The 23,717-nt window shown below is 41.7% G+C and overlaps 1 protein-coding gene across 2 annotated transcripts in view; it reads right to left on the bottom strand.

Moving 5' to 3' along the window:
* Positions 1 to 11,144: 11,144 nt before the first annotated feature.
* The window catches only part of spag9b (sperm associated antigen 9b), a 39,387-nt gene continuing 26,814 nt past the window's right edge, over positions 11,145 to 23,717 (bottom strand). The window contains exons 10-29 of one of the 2 annotated variants that reach the window (XM_031753358.2): positions 22,849 to 23,001; positions 22,684 to 22,741; positions 22,422 to 22,552; positions 22,243 to 22,299; positions 20,598 to 20,777; positions 19,333 to 19,462; positions 19,150 to 19,239; positions 18,862 to 19,023; positions 18,325 to 18,496; positions 17,968 to 18,168; positions 17,697 to 17,853; positions 16,777 to 16,905; positions 16,582 to 16,662; positions 16,424 to 16,491; positions 16,192 to 16,340; positions 15,933 to 16,104; positions 15,733 to 15,846; positions 15,387 to 15,566; positions 14,087 to 14,218; positions 11,145 to 13,999 (exon numbers count right to left, since the gene is read on the bottom strand). In XM_031753358.2, the coding sequence (XP_031609218.1) occupies positions 13,896 to 13,999; positions 14,087 to 14,218; positions 15,387 to 15,566; positions 15,733 to 15,846; positions 15,933 to 16,104; positions 16,192 to 16,340; positions 16,424 to 16,491; positions 16,582 to 16,662; positions 16,777 to 16,905; positions 17,697 to 17,853; positions 17,968 to 18,168; positions 18,325 to 18,496; positions 18,862 to 19,023; positions 19,150 to 19,239; positions 19,333 to 19,462; positions 20,598 to 20,777; positions 22,243 to 22,299; positions 22,422 to 22,552; positions 22,684 to 22,741; positions 22,849 to 23,001 (2,620 nt within the window). In that variant the 3' untranslated portion in view covers positions 11,145 to 13,895. The remainder of the gene's footprint in view (positions 14,000 to 14,086; positions 14,219 to 15,386; positions 15,567 to 15,732; positions 15,847 to 15,932; positions 16,105 to 16,191; positions 16,341 to 16,423; positions 16,492 to 16,581; positions 16,663 to 16,776; positions 16,906 to 17,696; positions 17,854 to 17,967; positions 18,169 to 18,324; positions 18,497 to 18,861; positions 19,024 to 19,149; positions 19,240 to 19,332; positions 19,463 to 20,597; positions 20,778 to 22,242; positions 22,300 to 22,421; positions 22,553 to 22,683; positions 22,742 to 22,848; positions 23,002 to 23,717) is intronic. The other variant, XM_031753359.2, reaches the window with a different exon arrangement.

The following is a 23,717-nucleotide window of genomic DNA, read 5'->3' as shown; positions in this document are numbered from 1 at the left end:
CTACATGTTATACTTGTATAACTATGCATGTGATAAATAAAAGATCTTGAATCTTGAAAAATAAATATGACTGAATATTACACAAGCAAGTGAACAAAAAAAAACCCAAAATACACAAGGCTGACAAAGCTGGCCTGACACGAGGTACAGAAAATATCTGCTGCATAGTCTATAGTCTGAACCCAGCATCACAGATTTGGGTTCTTTGATCAAACCAACTCTAGGTTTCCTTCACTTCACTTGGTTGATGGTACCTTGTCAAAAATTAGCAGTCATCACTTAGCCTTGATTTGTAGAGGGGTTCCTAGTCAAACTATAACTAAGGCCTATTTGTATAGCACTTTACTTAGTCCCTAAGGACCCCAAAGTGCTTTACACTACATTCAGTCTTTCACACACAGGTGATGGCAAGCTACATTGTAGCCACAGCTGCCCTGGGGCGCACTGACAGAGGCTTGGCTGCCAGACACTGACGCCACCAGTAGGCAACAGGTGAAGTGTCTTGCCCAAGGACACGATGGCCGAGACTGGCCGAGTCGGGGCTCGAACCGGCAACTTTCCGATTACAAGACGACCTGCCAACTCTTGAGCCACAATCGCCCGTATACTATACAACTTTTTTTCTCTGTTAAAAACTGGCAATTAATCAATGTCAGTCAACTCATACGTTAACTGATTGGTTTCAAGGGGAAGTAATGAAGCTGACTTGTTTATTTGAGGTCAGCAACTCCTTGAATATACTCAATACCCAAGTAGGTGAATCGAGCCTTGATCTACTATATGTTCTATTAATTGTACAGGTGAGGTGTTAAGAAATCTCCATAATTATCATTAAAAAACCGAGATTACAAGGCTTTGGGGGATACTTGCCTCATTTTTTAAAATAAAAAATATGACAGCTGGTATTAATCCTGATTTAATTGTCTTCCTTTCATGGGATTACTGATATCCTGTTTTAAATCAAAATTTCACTTCTCCTCTTCCTCATATTTCTTATCCTGTTATGAGAGCAGAGCACTCACCAGCATCTAAAGCCTTATTATTTTTAAAAACTACTTATTTGTTACATTCATGCATTTATCAGTCACATCAAATGTTTACATCTGCAATAGTCATACTCATGCATTTAGGGAAACAGTGAACTTTCTATGTATCATTTACCTCCCTACCTATGTTATTAATGGATGAGATTGATAAGTCTCAACACTGCCTGCTAGATGTTGTCATATAAGGACCATGAAGGAAGGTGTACGTGGACAATAGCTTATACAGATGGTGCAATCTGAAAGAGATATGAGAGTGCAAGATCGAGGCAAGGGAGAATGTATCTGGGCAGCATCAGATGGTAGCATGTAGGATGAAAACCAAGAAGAGGAAGTGAGTGAAGGCAGTGCCAAGGATTAAATGGTGGAAGTCGAAGAGGGAAGAGTTTTGCACACAGTTCAGGAAGGAGTTGAGACAGGCTCTGGGGAATAGGGAAGTGTTACCAGATGACTGGGAAAGTACAGCTGCAGTACTGAGAGAAACTGCCAAGAAGGTGTTTAGTGTATCCTCTGGAAGGATGAAAGACGACAAGGACACTTGAAGGAATGAGAATGATTGTGGAAGTAAAGGATTCAAATAAAGAGGTTAGCAAAGAAAAAGTGGGATAGCCAGAAAGAAAGTAGACACGAGTACTGGGAGCCCAGGCGTATAACTAAGAAAGAGGTGGGAAAGCCAAAGGAAAAGGCGTATAGAGAGTTATATGTGAGGCAGGTCACTAAGAAAGCAGAAGGGGACGAATCAATTGGCTAACCAGAGAGATCGAGCTTGAAAGTATGTGCAGCAGGTTAGGATGAAAATAGATAGAGATGGAAATGTACGAGCAAGTGAAGGTAGTGTGCCGAGGAACTGGTGAAGCTATGAAGAGTGGAACGGTGGTTGGTCCTGATGACATACCTGTGGAGGTATGGAGCTGTATAGGACAGACAGCAGTGGACCTTTTAACAAGATTCTTTGACGTGATCTTGCCTGATCTGGTCATGCCTGAGAAGAAGTGTACTGGTATCGAGTTTTCAAGAACAAGGCTGATGTGCAGAGCTGTAGTATCTACAGAGAGATAAAGCTAATGAACTATAGCATGAAGATATGGGAAAGAGTTGTTGAAGCTAAGCTAGGACAGAGGAGGACGCTCGGTATAGGGTGAGATCGAGGCAGATGAACCACTGTTGATCTTTTTAATGCTCTTCTTCTTGTCTATAATCAAAACAGTCATTTTCAGATCTCTCTTGCATTCATTCTCACTAAAAATCTTTTCACTAAATACACAGCATACATGTACAACAAATAAACTCTAAATAAAGCCTATGCTAGCCTACTTATGAGGCATAATTTGCTGCTCAGTCCTCCATAAATTGTTAAAATAGTTTCAGTGTTCTATAAATCAGTTGCATGTGATTCATAAAAGTTTGTCATGAATTGGACTTCTTTCATTCACCAGGAAGACTCTTCTGCTGGACATTTCAAGTACTTATTTTGTGGAATAGAACTGCATGGCCCAAGGACCGAATTGACAACTTATAAGCATTTATGACTCAAAGACTTAATGCTCAACAGCTGTTAGGCCTGAATACAATACAAAGAATGCAACAGAAATATGCCTTTGTGGGTTATTCATTCATTTATTTTAATTAAATTCCACATTTTATCAAGCCTACCCTGCTTTCCTGTTTTTCACAATTTTAGATCCCATTTTTGGGCTGTTGAAGGAATAGACTGACACTTTTTTTTTTCCAGGAGTTTTCAATAGAAGATTTCTTTCACTCTGTTTGTGCAATGCAAAGCTAGTGAGTTGCCACCTGTGCAACGAGTCCAAACGTGAAATTTCCTCGCCACTAAATATTCTACAGTCAACTGTAGGTGGTACTATAACTACGAACTTTGTGTACCGTTCAGATTATTATTGCCTTTCCGATGGACAAGTCTGGGTTTGGTAGTTGTCAAGAGTACGGTACTTGTCTGACTGACTACGTTGTGCCAAGTGTAAAGTTTGGTGGAGGGGAGATTACGGTGTGGGGGGTTTTAGGAGTTGGGCTCTGCCTCTTAGTTTCAATGAAAGGAACTCTTAATGCTTCAGCATACCAACACGGTGGAGCCTGCGAGCCAGGACTTCTTGTCCAATATCAGACATCACAAATGTGCTTCTGGAAAAATGGTCAAAAATTCCCATAAACACTCCCAAACACTGTGGAAAGCCTTCCCAGAAGAGTCTACATCATATTAAGCCCTATGGATTAAGAATGGGATGTCACTCAAGTTCACATGCATGTGACGGCAGACAATGTAGTGCATGTGACAGCCAAAGTTCAAAGTCTGAGCAAAATAAATGCTGCAAGTTAGCGTATCTGGAAGAGAGATTTGATAAGTGAAACACAAAGTGCATGAGAGGTTCTCTCTTTTGTCTTTGCCTCAGGCTCGTGGATGGTAAAAGAGAAACGAGGGTACATGAGTGTCTGTGGATTTGCATGAACTGAATGTGTGTGCAGACCTGGCGAAGCGTGTTTTCAAATTTATTTATGTAGTTCTAAAAACAAAAAGCGCAACAAGACATGTGAGGCTTGGGTTTAATTATTCCTGATAGCTTCATCCACATTGTTATCTCACTTATAAAGAGCATAATGTCACCCACACAAAGGGAAAAAGCCCCACTGATGAATGCAACGATCATCATGGAAAGGAGACCTGTCGTCATATAAGGAAAAAAATGAAGAAAGACGTGAACTAACAAAGTGGAACAGCAGAGCGTGAAAAGAGCGATGACAAACGTGGAGAGGACGAAAATAGATGGTGGGGGACTCCAGCTGTGTGTTTATCCTGCACCCGGGAAGGCTGTGTCAAGCCAGCTGAGATGACATAGCAGATGAGGGCCATGACATGCAGCACGGGCGACAGACTGCGTTAAAAGCACACACTAGCAAGGTGGGTGCTTGTCTGTGTTTGTGAGTCACTCACGATTCATGCTGAATAGATGCACAACAGCAAATCTGTCTCGAGGAGAGGGGAATTTTTGGAAAGCAGCAATTTCTACTTTGCACATTTGCCTTCTTGTGGCAAAACAGTGGCATTCAGCAAACTCAGCGCCCACCTCATTACACCCCTCTGACCTTCTTTGAAATATTGCCTGTGAGACCACATGCACACACAAACACGCGGTTTAAAACCTCATTTTACGGCATTTTCTTGGCTGGATTTCACCTCAGAGCAATTCTGTGTTACTGTAAACAGACATGTGCGGCGGTATCAGTAGGTCAGTTGACCTGGAGCATCCAGGGCAGCAGTTACCACGAGAGGATCCAGAGGTCATAGTAGTGATGGGACCTGGATAACCCACCATCTGGCTATCTTACGTAACTGTGGAGTAGACTCTAAAATGGTACAGTTTGGTTATGCAAAATGTCAGGAGAGAATTTCTCTCCCGTTTGCTGGCTGATATTAATGTTTGTGACCTTTTCAGGAAACGCATGATTGAAGGGAATATTAAAATGATGAATTTTATCATGTGGGCAGTTTGGTCCCACAAGTCTTAAAGGTTGCATTCTGGAGAGTACAGTGAAACTATACAACTTACATGGCTTAAAAAAAACGAAGAAAAGAAGATTTTTTTCCTAAGTGAAACAGAAAGATTAACTATAAAATAGATTTGTTAATGTCAGTACACTCACAGGTTACAGCTTTCATTAGTTATTGCATTATTGATTCAGTTCACTGCACAATATAAAGTTTCCATGAAGGGGCAAGCTTTAGAGCAGAGGTTTCAAAACCTACAGAGCTCCACAGGCCACTATGGAGTTGGCTCCAAGTGAATCAATAGCATAAGACCTTCGGCTTTGCATCAGAAATATGTACATGCTAGTACAGAGAATGGTTTTAGTCTGTTTAGCTGAATTACACACTCACTAAAACTGCACAGGTTGGGAAATTTTATATAGTTTACACATTTATTTTGTATTAAGACCTAAAGGTATTCATTGTTTAGGTTTGCTAGCCAAAGTTAGCATCAGATGTTAGCAGTAAATCCTTATAGACACATTAGACATTGGTAGCATTAGCTGGTAATGTCCATGCTGAACCCATACACAGTATGGGGCAGATATAGCTAATGAGTCTGTTTAGCTAAATCCCATGCTCACTAAAACTGCACAAGTTGTAATTTTTTTTATTTATTTAGCTTACTCATTTATATTGTATTAAGACCTAAAGGTATCCATTGTTTAATTTTTGCTAGCCAATGTTAGCATCAAATGTTTGCAGTGAATGCTTATAGACACGGTGGGGGTGTCCAAATTCATGGGCTGCATCCTCCTGAGGCCGCATTTGTAGGCCGATTACGTCACAGCGACGTGACGAAGGCTGTCCAAATTCGTAGACTCCTCTGAATGCAGCCGACAAATGCGTCCTCCTTTTCCCTGAATTTGAAGGATGGGTTGGGTGTGTCCTTCGTGGCCCACCATATCCCAGAATTCATAGCGCGGCTCAACCAATTTCAGTTTTCAACAATGGCAGCCGCTTTTAATATTAAAAAGTTTTTAATATTACCCTTATTACTCTTTCTGTGTCACAAAATACACTTTTAACATATTTTCAGGCGAGAATGTAGCTGTGTAAACTTCAAATATCTGCTCGGTTTATCAAGACATCACATTTTTGCAAAAGTGCTTTGACGTTTTTGGAGACGTCTGTTACCCACCAGCTCGATAGCTAGCCGGGAGCTCGAGGGTCACTGGAGCCGCCAAGAACGGCAAACTCCCGGCACATCATTTTCAGATCACCGCGGTCTTTAGCTACTCAGGTTGAACATAATATATAAGTCACTTAGATAACCTAAAAATTTTATTGTTTGGCTTTTTTCAGTGTTTTATTTGTTCGTGAGTAAATCGGTTTGGCTGAGATTAAAGTTATTAGATTAGATAAAATAAAACTTTATTAATCCCTCAGGTGGATTCCTTTGTTTTCACACAGCTGAATAAACGTCAAACAGAAAACTGATTAAACAGAAGTGTGAGATGGTCGAGAATTTACACCAGTGTCCATTTATATTTTAGATAGCAAGGAGCAGACGGCCGAGTTTATTAAACTCCACCGAGACAGCGGTCACGCAAATCTGAAGGCTAAACTGTCCAATTTCACAGCCATTTACTTCCGGCCTACCCGACCTTCTGAGGACCCGGCCCACGTAGACCGCGAAGGCCGGGTCCTCAGGAGGATGCAGCCCATGAATCTGGACATGACTAGTAGACATTGCTAGCATTAGCTGGTAACGTTTAAAAGATGGATGTGGCTTATAAGTCTGAAAAGTGAAGCCAGCAGAGAAGTGCCCTAAACCTGTATTATTTTTAATGACCACCAGGGGACAGTATGTAGTGTTGCAAAAAGACATTAGAAGAAGTCTATTGAAGTTTATGGAAAATGGCTTTTTAACTTGACATTTTAAAACATAATTCATGGGCTCAGTCCCTCATTTAGGGTCATATTAAACAAATTATTAAATGTATTTTGTCAATTTTGGTCACACTGTGTTTTACAAAAGGAGGATTATCTTTTATATTAGCCATAGCTAGAGTTGTAATTGACATGTTGTTAGCCAGTGAGAAAGTGGTTTCACACTCAGACTCACCCCTTTTCTCATTACATCCAGTTTCAAAATAACTAAATGGCAATAGTGAAAATGCTCATTGGAAGGCCACAGAACAGGACTTTAAATATCAGGGTAACTACATCCGTCTGTTTATGCCTCTATTTACCCCTTCATCCAAACATGTTAAGTTGCACAAAAACAAGATGTTGACTCAAAAGTTTAACCTCAACAGTGATGATGTCACAGTGACTAGGACCATCTTTTATTTGCAGTCTGTTTTTTCTGTGTTTGTTTCTTGTCAATAGTCGTCCTGTATTGCGTAAGGTTAAGAAAATTTGTATTATTCTGTTTTATTTAAAAAAACAAAAAACTGGTGCGAAAAGCAAAGAGTCAGCAAACTTTTCTACTCTCAACAAGAATAAAAATCCTTTTATCCTTTAAAAATCTCTGGGTTTTACCAGACTGTCGTTTAGGCTGTTAAGGCCACAAATATGAACCTTGTTTGGAACATACTTTTAATCCTTGGTTAAGTGAATTTTAAAAAATTCTACAATATGGTGTGTTTTTATTGTTTATAGGATCCTATTTATATATTTTGATGGGCATGTTGATTGAAAAGAACAATCCATTCGCTTCCACTTATCCTTTTCAGGGTCGCAGGGGGCGCTGGAGCCTATCCCAGCTGTCATAGGGTGAGAGACAGCTGGGATAGGCTGTCTCTCGCCTAACATAACATAGCATTATGTTGAAAAGAACATAATGCTAAAATCTTTACATGCCATTTAAATGCTGTTGTGTAGAAGCCTTAATTTAGTGCCAATATACTCTTTTCCTTGAGCGCTACCAGTCATAACTATTTAGCTGGGTTGATTTTCCCCCAAAATGTCAGACATGTAATTTAAGGTCACATCTTCCGTGCAACAGATGTCATATTCTCTGTCTGAAGGTCATGACAGGGAGTAGAAAATCAAGGTTGAGGGAGGGAAAAAAGGAAATCCGCTGTATATGCATCACTTAACCTCCTACTCCGCTATCATGACTGTGATCCATGACAGCCAGGCATTCTCCAAAGAGCTTGGGAAGAGATTAAAGCCTCTCTGTCTGTCTCTCATGCTGCTAAGCACCAGTTCCCCCTCATTCAAAGGGCTGAAACCAAGGCTTTGAATAGAACAGTCACGGACCAATCGCAGGCAGGGGAGGGGTGCCTCTGTCCTTCTAATAAAGTCACTGGAAAAACATTAACACTCGGTAGGTCGAGCACTCCACCTAGTGTTTGTGAAGAAACACAATCAGACTCTCTGAGGTGATATAAATGGGTAAAAGCAAACTCCAAATGTGCCTGCATAATGAGCACATTCAGAGAAACACAAGGTGATTAAAGGAAAAAGGCAAAGGGAAGTTTTACAAAAACAGAGCTTATTCCGGGGCCTGCCATTAAAACAAGCACCACCATAAACACCAGAGTATTTTGGCACAACATCGAACATCCCGAGGAAACTTTGAAGCTGGACATCAGTCAGCTTATTTAACTATTTATTTAGATAAAGTAACACCCTAAATAAGTAAGTTTGATGCCAAGTAAATTTTTTCCCTGGATTGTAGAAAGTGACATAACAGCCTCCATATGGTAAAAATGTTTAAAGGGCTTCAAACTGACTGAGAGGCAGCGCTGTCTTTGTCTCTGCCATGTCTTTAAGTTATTAGCCTTAATTAAACCTGACTGCATTAGAAGCACCAACACTGACTAAAGATCTTCCATTCTGTTCGTTACTTCCTTCAAACTGGAGAATGTTAAGTGCTCAAAGGTTATTAGATGCAAGTGGCTCAAATCCTGAGAATAAATGAGGCATATTGTCAGAGGTGTCTTCCTCCCCACTGTCGCCAAGTGCTGTCTCACAGTGACTTATCATTGATGTTCTCCTTTTAATATTGTAGGGAATATTGTTGGGTCTTCACAAGATGGTCTCGGTCATGGTTGGCCTTTCTGTGTAAAGTGCTGTTCTCTCCCCGTCCTGCTTCAGATTCCTCCCACAATCCGAAGACGTGGATTTTAGTTTAAAAGTTGATTCTAAACTGGCTGTAAATGTTGATGCGAGTTTGTCAGTTCCACTCTGTCCGGGGTGCACCCAGCCTATTAGATATCACCTATGAGAGGCTTCAGCCCTGATTGTTGGGGGTTTCTCTGTATTATTGTAGGGTCTTTCCTTACAATAATACATTGGAAGGGACTCTTCAGGCAAGTCCTGAGGAGTCAGCTGAATGGTAAGAAGAAGAGCTGGGCTATCAACACCTACACCCTGCCCGTGATCAGGTACCCTGCTGGGATAATAAGCTGGCCAAAGGAGGAGAAATATCAAGATCAGAAAGCTCCTGACCATGCATGGAGGGTTTCACCCCGAGTCCAGCACCCTGAGGCTGTATGCTAAGCGGAAAGAGGGAGGCCAGGGACTAGTGAGTGTCAGTACCAGTCTCGATTGAGGCAACAAACATCCATGAATACATCAGGAAGATGGCCAGAACTGACTGCTTGCTTAGTGAATACCACAGGCAGCAGAAACCCAAGAAAGAGGAACCATCATGGAAGGACAGGCCCCTGCACGGTATGTACCACCAGCAGATAGAGGAAGTGGCTGACATCCAGAAGTCCTACCAGTGGCTGGACTGTTAGACAGCACAGGGGCACTAATCATGGCAGCACAGGAACAAGCTCTGAGCACAAGATCCATAGAGGCTGAGGTCTATCACACCAGGCAAGACACCAGATGCAGGCTGTGTAAAGATGCCCCTGAGACAATCCAGCACATAACAACAGGGTGCAAGATCCTAGCAGACAGGGCATACATGGAACGCCATAACCAAGTGGCCGGCGTAGTATACAGAAATATCTGTGCAGAGTATGGACTGGAAGTCCCAAGGTCAAAATGGGAGAAATGGTCGAGAATGGCCGAGCTAAGATTCTGTGAGACTTCCAGATACGGACGGACAAAATGGTGGTGGCTAACCAACCAGACAAGCAGAGGAAGATGGCCATAGTGATAGATGTAGTAATAACAAATGGCAGCAACATCAGGAAGAGGGAACACGAGAAGCTGGAGAAGTACCTAGGGCTCAGAGAAGAGCTGAAGATGCGGAGGGTGAAGGTAACGGTGGTCCCAGTGGTAACTGGAGCACTAGGTGCGGTGACTCCCAAACGAGGCGAGTGGCTCCAGCAGATCCCAGGAACAACATCGGAGATCTCTGTCCAGAAGAGCGCAGTCGTAGGACCATCAAGATCCCAGGCTTCTGGTAGAGGACCCGAGCTTGAAGGACAGACCGCCCACAGGGGCAAGAGGGGAATTTTTAAAATAAATATATACGGGTTTATTAATCATCAGTGATGTCATGAATACATCAGACTGGACTGACTAAAACATGCTGCCATAAAGAACACTTGAGGAAATCATCCCTACCGTTCTCTGTGAACCTACTCTAGGTTAATCTCAGTCTTTTGGTTTGTTTTTTTTTTTTAAAACATTGTTGTGTATACACTGTTTGCTCTCATACCTGTTGCACTTTAACTTTATTTTAGACTGGATTATTTTTATCCCTTATCCTGGTACTGTGACATAACGATTTCCCATGTTGCACCAATAAAGTCTCCATTTATCAGTTTGTCTAATAAAATTAGTGTTAATAATTACCAGATTTCTGTTTGTTTTAAACCATCAAGGAGTCATTACTGATCAGTGAGCCCATCCCAGGATGTCAAATACTGCCATTTAGTTTGGCATCACAGAAAAATCCCAGAGTTATCCTTCAGCTCATGCCTCGTGTCACAGACATTGTGAGGTCTCCCTCCTAATGGCTCAGATTTGGATCTAAACCGTAATCCTTCCCTAAATATAAACAGTTTTAGTGCCTAAATGAAATCTGACAAATGGCAGCCTGCAGGTTCAGTCTTGTGGTTTTTCACTACCATCTGGCCAACAGTGGATGCAAACTGAAAGCACCTTAAGATGGTCATTGCTGTAAACTCTTATGTCCCTTTTCCATCACTACCTATTCGACTTGACACAACTCAACTAAAAGAGCTACAAATAAAATCGAAACTGAATAACAATCCAAATATTACAAACATCAGTTCTAACGTTTAGCAGCAATACAAATAATATTACACAGATTACAAAACATGCAACATTTCATTAATTTACTGTTGGTAACAAAAGTTCAATTGGTGATTTACAGTTTATTAATGACAGTGAATGAAATGTTACTGGATGGATGGCTCTTTACGTAGCCTCCTTTTACAATCATTACACTTTGTGACGTTATAAGCTAGTCTGGCCATGATGTAAACCACAGCACAGCCCTACCATACCATCATGGTTCATCTTGAATAGAAGTTTGCTTTTCATGTATGCCAAATCTAGATTTCTGTTAGTTTCACTTTACAAGCAGAGCCGCTTGTAAAGTGTATAATAACCAATGATAATAATAATAATAATAATAATAATAATAATAATAATAATAATAATATACCCAGCAGACCAAACTTGCCCACAAAAGTTGCTTTAATTGATTGTTAAAAATAAGTAAGGCTATAGATGCTGCAGAAGTACAAGATGTTTGTACTGCAAACATGGAGGAGGAGGAGCCCTGCTGAGTTAATGAAAGCATTCGCAGAGGGGAGGGATGACACAGCCGTGTGGAGGAGCTCTGCTGAAGACTCTACAACAAAGTTTCCTCTGTCGTGCTGTGATGGGATGGAGCTGCCCAATCAGTGCCTTCCAGACTTCAGTTTGTCTTCATTTCCCACGCTGGAGGTGGAAACTGATGCGTCTGCTGACAGGCTGCAGGGCTTCTGCTTTCAAACACCCCACGCTCACTCCCCTTCAGAGGTGCATAGCTGAGTAAAGTCATACAATAAACAAAAAACCCAAGCCACATTCATGTTTCATACACATATATATATATATATATATATATATATATATAATCATATATATTCATATTCCATGTACAAAGATACAATCTGAATTGCAAAGGCTCAATCATTGTAAATAAATACTGAAATGGCTAAATTGCAGTATAATTACTCTTCTCTCCTGGAGAGAAGATGCACAAACACACACACACACTCGCATAACGAGAACAGGCCTCCGCTATTACAGTTCAATACAAAGAACAAAACAAAAGTGCAGCGTGCTGACACGCAGGCCAGAGACCGTCTCCAGTGGACATCTGACACACTGCACTCAGCGGGGACAGACATGAAAAAGAAAAGTTCATATGAAACATGGCAAACGGGGCTTTGCCGCCAGGCTGCGGTATTGCTAATTGACACATATACATAGACGAATTTGTGGGGGGGTGGTTGGGGGGGACGGGGCAATAATCCTCAGTGTGGCTTTTTTATCCTCTCAGTTTTAGGTCCAGCAGCACATTCTCTTTTCCCACACCCTAAAAATATTCCCACATATTAAAGTCTAAAAATAGATCTCATCTATACATTAGGAATTCTGTTAGAAAAACTCACACAGTATCTACATGGAGGCAGACTCACATGCTGCAGAAAGGTGCCATCATTTAGACCAGACACAATTATTGTTTTAGCATGTGGAAAACTTTATATTCTTTAACCTTTGGTAACAATCAGAGCATTGTTTTGGGAAAAAAATAAATACTCCGTTACACTCAAAGCCTTTAAATCAGTCCTCACGCATATCAAAGAGCCAAAGGACAACCTCATCCTGGATTCAGCACACGTCTGTGGTGTGTAAACCTAAAGAAAGTCCTCCTTTCTTTAGGTTTATACAGACACAGCAGCTTCTGCTTTTTATGTCATCAAATCTTCTGTCAGTGAGTTAAAATGGTAGCTGCTACTGCAGCTCTATTAGAGCTGCAGTTTATGCCTCTCATTCATTAACACTGCGTTCAGTCACAGAGCTAAGCATCAGATTTTCAGGAAAAACAAAAACCCCAACCATGCAGAGTCTAAAGACACGTCCTGGGAAGGGGAAAAAAATCTCAAAATCAAAATATGTCCCAAGATTCATGCAGATGAAGCAGCACTACATGAAGTGCCAGGAAACTTTTTCAAGAGGACCATGAATAGCTGTGCAAAACGAGACATTTTATAGTTGTTGTACAGCAACATTTGACGGGTGCTGCACAAGAGGATGGAGCACCATGTTGCATCTATAGATTGTGCCAGTCTAACTACAGACGCAGACGCTAAATAGTGTAACAGACTAATCAAATGCTAGAATTTCACCAAAACCAAAGCAGAAACAGCCTGTACCTCACAGCATGATATTATTTGTCTGATAAAATTGCTACAAAAGGACAAACAGCACAAACATGATGCAGAAGTTCATTTCAGTGACTTGAAATTTGTGAATGTAAAACTCAGCAGCCTGAATGGTCACACTCCTAATTCAACAGAATCCAGAATTATAAGTTGCAGAATTAAAAAACAAAACAAAACAAAACCCATGATTGTATTTATGCAGGGACTAATTAGTTGTACGGGCTTTAAAGTTGTTATTCTCATGGGTGAAGTTGGGCATTTTAACATGGAAGTTCATGGCACCTCTAGTGGCCACTAGAAGAACTGCAATCTTTGGTGGTTCCACATGGGCTCTTTTTTCCAGGGCTAGGTTCTGCAGCGTGGTGCAGATGTGGCTTGAATGTAGCGGCAACACACGAGGCACAAACTGGGCTACCATTTCTGCAAATTGATTATTAGGATAGATGAACAAAACAGACACAAAGCAGCTCGATATGTGGTCTATTGAATTTGACCTAAAGACTTTCAAAAGCAAAGTTATCAAATGAAGGCTTTCCATTTTACATTATTAAAGAATATCACTTATGTGGCCACGTTTTGTTGTGTTTCTAATGACCGATTTTACATAAGCCGAGTCCAGCATGGGCACACAGTAACTGGACTGAATGAAGGGAACCTGGAAATGTCAAATACAACAAATCAAAAGTAATTCTTCTGTGCTTAACAAACGCTTTACATTAAATAATATTAAAAGAGGCATTATAACAGATTACATTTCAAATCCATGAAATTAAAAAGAAAAAGAAAGAAAGAAAACAATAATAAAACAACATGCATCCAGGTTATTGTTGAGGAGGAGCTCAGAGCAGTTTTTGCTTGTTTTACTCTTTCTGTTCAGGACTGAGGAAGAAAAGAAAGTGCTGATTAAACTCGCAGAGGAGCCCCGCCCACCTCGACTCCTCCATGGTTTGAGAGAAAAGGCAAATCAGGCCTCGAGGGGTCGGAAGCGAGAGCTCAGTCCTGAGTCACCTGCCAAACGATAAGGTGGCTGCGCTCGGCTTTAGGCTGAAGTTTGATGGGGGCGTCCTCCGCCTCCTCCATCTCTCCGTCCTCATCGCCTGCAGACACACAAGTCGTCATGTTCTCCTCTACAACCACAGCGCCATTACCGCCTAGTCTGTAAGCACATCATGCAATAAACTCACCCATTCTGAAGTCGATGTAGCCTTCTCCTCCGCTCATCACCAGCATACACTTAGTTCCTTCCTGAGTTGTGGCATCTGCCGCCTTGTCGCCAGCTGCTTCTCCTGCACACGATGCAGATGGAGCTGCGTGACCTTAAAGCACAGAGGGACAAACTGTAACTGTAACTTTTTTTCTAGTTTTCACATTTAACCAAAATTACACCCAGTCAGATTTCGGTTCACTATTTAGTCAGCTGTTTGAGAATGACAGGAACTATAACAAAGCATCGTCTTCCCTTTTTTTACTAGTCAATAAAGGACTGAGTTGTTGTTCTAAAGCATTGGATTTAATGCCTTCTCAGTTTTAATGTAGAGTTAAGAAACAAACACGAGCAAGGACCAAAAGCCGAGGTTGGCATCACTTGTTTTGTCATCATTTAATATAAACTCCCCGACAACCTTCAAACATAACCTCATTCAAGAGGTCTGGGAGGGATCTAGACTCCTTTCCCTCATTGAATCTTTACAATCTCATACCACAATACTTTCATTGGTTAGATCTAATGATTAAACTCCCTATATTTTGCTTTTTTCTATATTATGTTTGATTGAGCTCTTTATTGTGTGTTACTTTTCCTTCCTGTGCTATTTTGTAGTGCTGTCAGCGTTAAATCTCGTTAAAATGACACTAACGGCATAACAGCATTAACACGGCAAATCTTCGTTAATGAGTTACCACGGATTGCCCCGTGCGTGGGGCTGCACGGCATCAACGCATTAGCGCGGTTAGCTCGTTAACGCGTTGACTCCATGCAGCCCCACGCACGGGGCAATCCGTGGTAACTCGTTAACGAAGATTTGCCGTGTTAATGCTGTTATGCCGTTAGTGTCATTTTAACGAGATTTAACGCTGACAGCACTACAAAATAGCACTACCATTTTGTGTTGGGATATAACTATTTTATTGTATCTTTTTCCATCAGGTTTCTGGTCCCTCCTGACTGTTAGCAGGCCAGATGAGATATATAATCTCCTCCATCAATTCTGGGTGTATCCTACTCTGTGAAGTGGAGATGTACTTATTAGTTTTTCAGTTTTGGGCAATTCATTGACCTGCTGCTCTTTCCTCTAACCAAGAACAGCTTTGGAGAAAATGTAACTCTGCAGTAACTAAACACTGCAGTAACGTGACATGTCTATTTTACAACGATTTGACACCATTAATCACATTGTTCACCAAACTAAACCCTCAGGTTGTGAGAGGTTTAGAGCAGAGGATTTGGGCTTCTGCAGTTTGTTTAGTCGATTTCTGCTTGCTCACCTGGAACAGCTGTGAAGAACTTGACAGCATCACGGTGACCATGGAAAGAGAGCTGAGCGTGAGCCATGGAGCAGTAGGGAACAAATGTCCCAGCTGTGACTTTGTCGCCACTGTCGTCACCATAAACACGGACTGCACTTCCTGGTTGGTTACCTGCTGCCTTGGTAACCTTGCTGGCTGCTAATGATACAGCAGGAGTGAATGAACTATTAAGCAATATAATGTCATTACTACATTGCAACAGCTCATTCAGAGATCACAGATAAAGGCAGGAGCACTGAATACAGAACAAATAGTCTCAGCTAACAGGTTAGAAAAGAACTAAACCGATCCAGCTCAGACTTACTCTCTGTCAGAGGGATGGAGATGATAACGCCATTGCCAGTTCCGATCCACAGACGGTTACACGACACCATCAGAGCCGTGATTCTGACAAATGAGAAGCCCAGTTTGCCTGTGCCTGGAACACAGACAGAACTTTTATCTCTGCATTTTCAAAACAAGCTGCTGTTGTGTTTACTCAAGACAGGCGATTGTACAACTGACCCAGCATTTTGCTGACATAGGGCTCAATGTCGACATCCTGGAGGTGCTGGTAGGTGTGAGCGTGGAAGAGCCTGAGGGTGGAGTCGAGTCTGATGGACACCCAGATACCGTCGCCGTCCCAGGCCAGCAGACGTACCTGACTGTCTTTACGAGGGTGGGCATCAAATGATTTCTGCAGTGTACAAAAACATGAGCAGTTTAGACATGAAGCAAAGGGAAGACTTCAGAATTGCTAATCATTACCACAAGGTTACTGTACCTCTATCTTCATGGCTTTAGGGTGCACCACATAGATCTTGTTCCTGAAGCCACACCACACCTTATCATGCACTACTGTCATGCAGCGGATGGAGTGTTGAGGCTTCCCCAAGTCTAACAGATGATAGTTTGTCAGGTCCCACTGTCCATCTTACAAAATAAAGTTAAGTTAGACACCTGGATACTGTGTACACACTTTAAAGGAGGATGTGGCAACAGCTCAACTCTCTCACCTACACCTCTGTGGAAAATGGCTAATGTGCCATTAGAGAGGCCGACTAGCACACGCCCTTTCACGTGTCTGTGGGAGGAAATGTGTGAGAATTACATGTTTAAACAGGCAAATAGGAAGGAAATAAACTCCAGCTGCCACCTGTCTGAATGCACTTACACTATGCCGAGCACAGAGTCCTTCAGCTTTATAGAGTGAAGACACTTCTTCCACTGAGCCACGGAGGAGTGCACGTACACACTGGAATCACAGCAGGTGCATTGATTTAGACAGAGGTTTTTTTTTTCTTTTTTTAAATTCAGTCACATACAAAAGTGTGTTGAGTGAAAAAAAGTTTTAAAAAAAAAATCTCACTATCCATTCTGTGCGCCCAGCCACATAGTGGGAAGAACACTGCTCATTTTCTGAGCCTCTTCTCTCATCAGGTCCTGCTCCTCTGCGCTGGGGTTCAAGCTCACGCCATCCTTCAGCAGATCGCTCTCCCTGCTCATCAGAGAACACAGTAAATACAGTGTTTACATCAGACGTCTGCACTGGGACGGTTTAATCTTATGTGTTTGGACCCGAGTATACAAGAAGGACTGATTGTGTGTGTTTATTGTACTTTAAAAGGGCAAAAAGTCAGTCGTTATGCTTGATCACCAAAAGGACAAAGTTTTCTAAATGAGTCCTGTTTGTCATCTGTCACTGTGGGTCTTAAACTTAAAAAGTGAGTGGATTAGTCACGCTGCTTCAATCAAAAGGAGACAAATAAAAATCTTGGACTGATTTTACCCCTTTTCTTTTCAAGGAATAATGGATTAAATGCTTCACTGTGATGCACAGGGGATTAACATACAGTACTGAGCAACAGTCTGAAGCCATCCCACATTTCTTTCCCTTTTGCCCTCAACAAGCAGCCAGATTTCAAAGGGTCCGGAGCAATAGTTTCTGAACATCTTTCTTTGCACATTAGCTGAGTAACAAAAGAATGAAGTGCGTTCCAGATATGCAGCCATTAAACATGCAGATCAGACAGTATATAATTCAGTATAGATCATGTTTCAAGGTAAAAGGCACACAGCTGATGAGTGATACAGAAACAGAGCCTGACCTGAAGCTCTGATGCACTGCAGTAATCGTTCAGTAATGTTTACATGTAGCTCATGATACAGTAAATGGTTTACAGCAAGCTATTGTTGCTGCTCTGTGGTTTGTTTATGGCTTCACTGAAACAAAGTGACGCTTTTATTAGTAAGACTGAATCACAAAACCACTTTGCCTCTTGATGTTACCTCTGAGAGTAGTTGGCTGGAGTCTCTACTTTGTGCTGAGCTCCCAGTGGATCTGTGAAGACGTGCTCAGTGTAGATTTCCCGCAGGCTTTCTCGTTGGTCAGCAGATTCTGCACTGGTCTCTATCGCCTCTGTGGCTTCTTCCGCTAGTCTGGATTCTGGGGAAAAGATTATCTCTTAGTGAACCAATCGTACATGTAGAAGCACAGTAGTTTTATTTTTGCAAATCTATCAGAAGAAGACTCTTTTGCGGTGATCCCGACAGCTCTTACCGGCTTCTCCATCTTTTCCTGCTGTCTGAGGAACAGCTGTTACTCCCTCAGCTTCACAGCCCACCACTGTGATGCCTCCGAGCACGCTGTCGCCACCTGTTGAGCTGGTACTGGTTGCTGAAGAGTTGCCGTCTCCCACCGGTCCCACCTCAGAGTTTGGAGGCACTTCTTCTCCAGCTGGGTAGTCTGTCTCTCTCGCACCTGAAGGAAATTAACAGAGAAATCATGCTGTTCTTTATAACTGATGTGCGTTCTCTGCAGGCCAGTGAATGCCAAGTGAGTTATCTCCACAAAAAAGACAATAAAAGAAGAAAAAATGTCTCCAACTGTGGGATACAGATGCATTAATTAACTGACCTGGCACGCTTGCGATGCAGAGGATGTGAGAGTTACAAACAAAGAAGCTCTCCAGGATGTTCCCAGGCTGGTTGGCATCAATGACGACAGCTTTAGTAGTGGACTTGGTGGTGGTGCAAATCCACACAAGTGACGACAACTCCTCCTGGTGCCGCTGCTCTTTCTGCTGCTCCTGGATCCACAAAAACAAAGAAGCGGAAAATAAATTACTTATTAATTACTTCTGTTTTCATTCATATCCCTACGCACCCTTTTGTGATGACTTAAAGGGGACCAATTATAATTTTTCTAATTTTCTGTCATTATATAATGTTACAGTAGCGAATTAAACAGAACCAAAGTTTCAAATAAAGTTCGCTGTGGACACAGATGTCCCACAAACCTTTAGTTTCCAAGGGAGAACACCAAGACCCATCATAATTCTAATAAAGATTACTTTGAACAAAGTTGCTTTAATAGAATCAAATAATTAAAAAACACAAATTTGGAAATCAGCATATTAGGTCAAAGATTACATCAAAGTTTGTTTGCATGTACCCTGAGTTCCTGATCCAGCTTATCCAGACTGCTCTGAGATCCAATCTTCTTTTTAGGGCTCTCTGGTCCTGACATGTCACTATAAAACACACTGGCCCCGACTATTGAACCTCCATCTCTGGTTTTACCTCCAGAAAGATTCACACAGGTAGCACACCACAGCTGAAGCACAGACACACAGACACAGCAGTCAGATATATGAATAATAAGCTAATAATTTACACCACACTACTCAGACAAAAGTGTCAAAATGTTCGTATTTCCTGTTGTGAACCAAAGCTTTAAAACCTTCATAGAAGCATCTTTCTCATCTAGCGGTCTGAGGAAGACAGGAACAGGTAGACTCTTCATCTTGCTCTCTGCCTGACCACCGTTAGCCTGAAAAGCCAAAAACACAAACAGTCCCTGCATTTAAAGCTTTGTTCTAGTGTAAACTTGCCTTTGGTACAATTTATATGCTCCTTTCCTTACTTTGTATTTCTTAGGGAGGCTCCAGCCGTACGCCTGCAGTCTGCCATCCTCCTTCTGGACGTGGGCTTTGACCTGCTGGTATTGAGCCCTCTTCTGTTCTCGCCTGGATACCACGCTATCAGCTGGCACTCTGCGGGACAAAATAGCCGCTGTTAACTCGACTCCATGTTGCATTTCCCCATCTCTTTACTTTGCTCTGTGCTTTGCTCCTCTTCCCCTGCTACATATGGTCACAGCCACAGAATGAAGTTCAGAGACAGCGGACAAGAAAAGTTAAGAGAAATTAATGAAGTCATAGATGACAAAGCTAAAAAAAAAAACAAAAACACAACAACATTTTTCGTTGATTATTTTTCTTTTTTTTCCTCTTCATCTGAAGATTTGCTTTCTTTCATTTCAGTAGCCACTATACTACCACCTCAGCTTCTCTACACAGTTTATGGCTGACTAAAGAAAGGTGACTACAGGTCAGGGCATCCGCTTCTCACAACAAACCTGCAAACTAAGGCTACGTTCACACTGCAGGCGAAAGCGCATCACATCCGACTTTTCTGACCCTATGCGACCCATATCCGATCATGGTATGACAGTTTGAACAGCACAAATCTGATATTTTCAAATCCAACCCAGGTCACTTTCGTATGTGGTACTGAATCCGATACATATCCGATGTTTTAGAAAGCGACTGCTGTTTGAATGGTCATGTCGCATTACGTCACTGACACAAGACAGAAGCCAATTATCAGCGCCGGAGAAGACATCGCGAACGCTTCCTGGCCATCCGTGTAGATGTTGGTGAAACTGCTGGGAAGACAACGTTGGAGAAACATAAACATTTTATTTGTACTGTATAATCTGCAGATTCTGACAGAAATCTGCAACTATCCTTTGAAGCACCGCTCCTCTCTAAAACAGCAACAAGGATAATTATTAGCCCATATGTAAATAACAAAATAACTTTATAACTTAAAGCAAAATTGCAAAACGTAAAGTCCGAAACAAGTCTTTATATTAAGGGCCATCAGTCAAACAATACTGTTTGCTCTGGGTCTAAACAGAGTGCGTTATGTGTGACGTCTTCTTTTGTGCATTGCGGCTGCTTTGAGGGCCGTGAACGGTTCACACTAGAGCGCGTTTGCTGTCACATTTTATTTGTACTGTGAACAACCAGACAAAAAAAATCAGATTTGATCAAAAAATCGGAATTGAGCATTAAGACCTGCAGTGTGAACGTAGCCTAACAGTGTGTGTGTCTTCTGACTTACTCCTCATTGAGGAAGTCAAAGGCTTTACTCTTGTCACTGGGCAGCTGCTGCAGAGTGCTGCTCTTCTTCTTGACGGACGGCTGAATCTGAGAGGTGGGTGCGTTGTACTTGACGTTTACTGGGGCCTCCGCTGCCGGCTTCTTGGCTCCTCCACCCGACGAGCTGAACAAACGGCTGAAACTGGAGGTGTAAGGGCGGGGAAGTGGAAAGGGAAAGGGAAAGGGAAAGGGGGGGGGGAGTGGAAAAAAAGCACACAGACAAACATATAGAGGGGCGGACACAAGCAGTAGCTCCAGCAACACAGGTAGGGTTTAACATTTAAGAATAAAAAAGGTTCCTCTCCCAATGCCAACACACCATGCTAGCTTTCATTCAGACCAGGGAATTAATTTGTCTTCTAAACAGAAAAGCATCAGAGCACCTGTAAATTCAGAATGCTGGAGAGCAGGGAGTGCGGGGTTAATACTGAGCACCGACTAGGAGGTTAGTCAACACAGAGCAGAACAGGCCTGACCAAAAACAACTTCACATTCCCACAATTCCTCTACAGTAAGCATACAAGTTTTTTATCTATCTACATAGTGATAGATGTTTACCAATTTTTTAATAATATAAGAAAATATTTGTCAATTAAAGTGGACCAATTATGCTTTTCCTTAGTGTATATATGATATATACAATTACTGTATGTGCAAGCAAATCCTCTGAGGCCAAAGCTGAGGCCTCACACTGCTCTAAATTCTTCCTTTCAGATGTTTTTTTTCTACTTTTGGACTTTTGTCAGATAGACTGGATAACCCTAATATGGTCATCTCTGGAAAACTGCCCACTGTGAGCACACCAGCTCCAACTTCTATTTATATCTTTTGTCTGTAAGGGACAGCCAATCAGGAGAAAGCTGGCTTAAATGGAGGGAGAAGGGAGCTAAAACCGCTCGTTACACACAGTGGATTAATTGAGGTGCTGCACAGAGGCACAGTACCAGATAAATAAGAATTGCTTTCAACTGTGAATCATGCAAAGCTACTTTAAGTTTTTTTTAAAAATGTGGTGTTGGATTCTATTAAACCTATTATATCTTTAACTGTTTCAACCAATACACTCCACCCATATTTCTGAGTTCCCTCCCCACTCTACACCAACCCTCCCAACACACCTCCTGCACACAGACATCACGACATCAGGCAGAATAGAGGGACAAACAGGAAAAAGGCAGAGATGCACATTTGTCAGATACGGTTTTATGGTTTTATAAGTGCAGTTATTCCAGTCCCAAAGAACTGCTTCAAATAGTGCCCAGCCTCAAACCAAACTCAGTCCTTATGGACTCTAACAAAGGAGAACAACAGCTGCCTCAGAAGCTCCTCTGAGGTTGAGTTTTACAACTTGTTTTAAAACATAATCAAGAATCTACGACCGGTCTGAGAACTGTAATCAGAGGCACTGCTCTCTGGATTGCTCTCCTCTGTTAGGGGTTTGTTATAAGATGAGAGCTTCAAAGGTCAGTTATGTTTATCATGGCAGATTTACCTACATCCTGGAGAAATCATTCAAACATGGAATACAGAAGAAGAGCAATAAATATGAGCAATCATGGTAGTTGTGGTTTAAGTCCTCAAGTTAAAAAACAAACACTTGAGCTTACAACTGCCAGAGGCTGGACTTCTTTTTCTCTGGAAGAGTTGGGTTCTCCTTTGAAGCCCTGAAAGAAAAAAAAAGAAAAAATTCTAACAATTTCTAACAAACTTCCTGTCTTAGCATATATTTTACTTCAGCTCTGTGTGCAGAAGAACATTTATATATGGACTCAGATGATCATGTTACCGGATCATCTCCGTCCATCTGACGGCTTCCTGCAGCTCCATGAGTCTCTCCTTATACTGGTTCCTCTCCATCAGCACTCTGGCCATCTCCACTCTGGTGAAGCGCTTCCTCTGTGCTGTAGGCACATCACTCTGCAGGCAGGAGACCAATCTTTACTTAAAGATAACCCATACTTATAGCAAGTCAAATACCTCGACATTTTATGCTGCTCAGACTTGTATACGAATGCAACAAACAGAAATAACAAGCACCAAGGACTCACATCATCCTCATTGTCATTCTTGACCTTCTGTTTGGCTTCGTCCAGCTCTGCTCGAACTCTGCGACAGAGTAACAAAGTACAAACTCAGTCTGTCACAACTGTAAAAATGCAGACCCTCGACTGGTGGGCAGTTCATTTATACATTGTGTTCTGAAGCCGACTCACTTTTTAAGTTCTTCTTCTAATTCTTTGTTTTTTTCCTCCAGTTTGGTCTTGGCGTGAGTGACAGCATTCAGCTCTCCTTGCAATACCTCCTTCTCACACGACAGCTCATCCACACGAGACATCAGGTCATTCTTCACCACATTCAAAGCATTTCTGAAAAGTAATAAATATGCAGAAAAACACACAATCTGCTGTAATATCAATTTTAAACACAAGGGGGCACTATTACTCTGTTCCTCAATATTGGTTAGTTCTATATTCATTTATCCATAAACTGACAAATTTTAACTCCGTGGTAAAAGTCTATCAAATAGAGCAAAAAAAAAAAAAAAAAAAAAAAAAAAAAAAAAGCCCAACAGGTTATTTTAAAGGTTCACCGGGAACGGAAGAAACACGTACTTCAAAGATAAAAAAACTAAAGCATCTAAAGCATGAAAAGCAGAGACAGTGGCTGCAGAGAACGATTTTCATTGTTTTTAACACTTTCAGCTGTTCCTCTATGTCGTTTCACTTCAGCGCTTTGTATGTTACAACTCCGCTCTTTTTTGCAGGTGGCTCACGGATCAACAATAACACGAGCAAGAGAGGCCCACAGACCATTGAAACTATAACTCAATGCAGACAGACAGGCGGACAGCGAACACGCTCTCTCTGCATGACCACTAATTCATCTGCACCAGGAGACACTGTGACATATTGGACCACAGATTTATTAACAGCTTGTGACAACATAAGACCCTCTTATGCCTTTAGAAATAAATAAATAAATAAATAAATAATACTGATCTGGCTTTAACTAGCGAGGCACAGTGTCAGTTTATGACATGTCTGTACTCACTGGTGTCTGAAGCTGTGAGTACAAAAGGTCC

The sequence above is a fragment of the Oreochromis aureus genome, linkage group 8, assembly GCF_013358895.1.
Source record: "Oreochromis aureus strain Israel breed Guangdong linkage group 8, ZZ_aureus, whole genome shotgun sequence".
Classification (NCBI taxonomy): domain Eukaryota; kingdom Metazoa; phylum Chordata; class Actinopteri; order Cichliformes; family Cichlidae; genus Oreochromis; species Oreochromis aureus.
The sequence above is the reverse complement of the archived record's forward strand: the minus strand, read 5'-3'. Positions and strand labels throughout refer to the sequence as shown.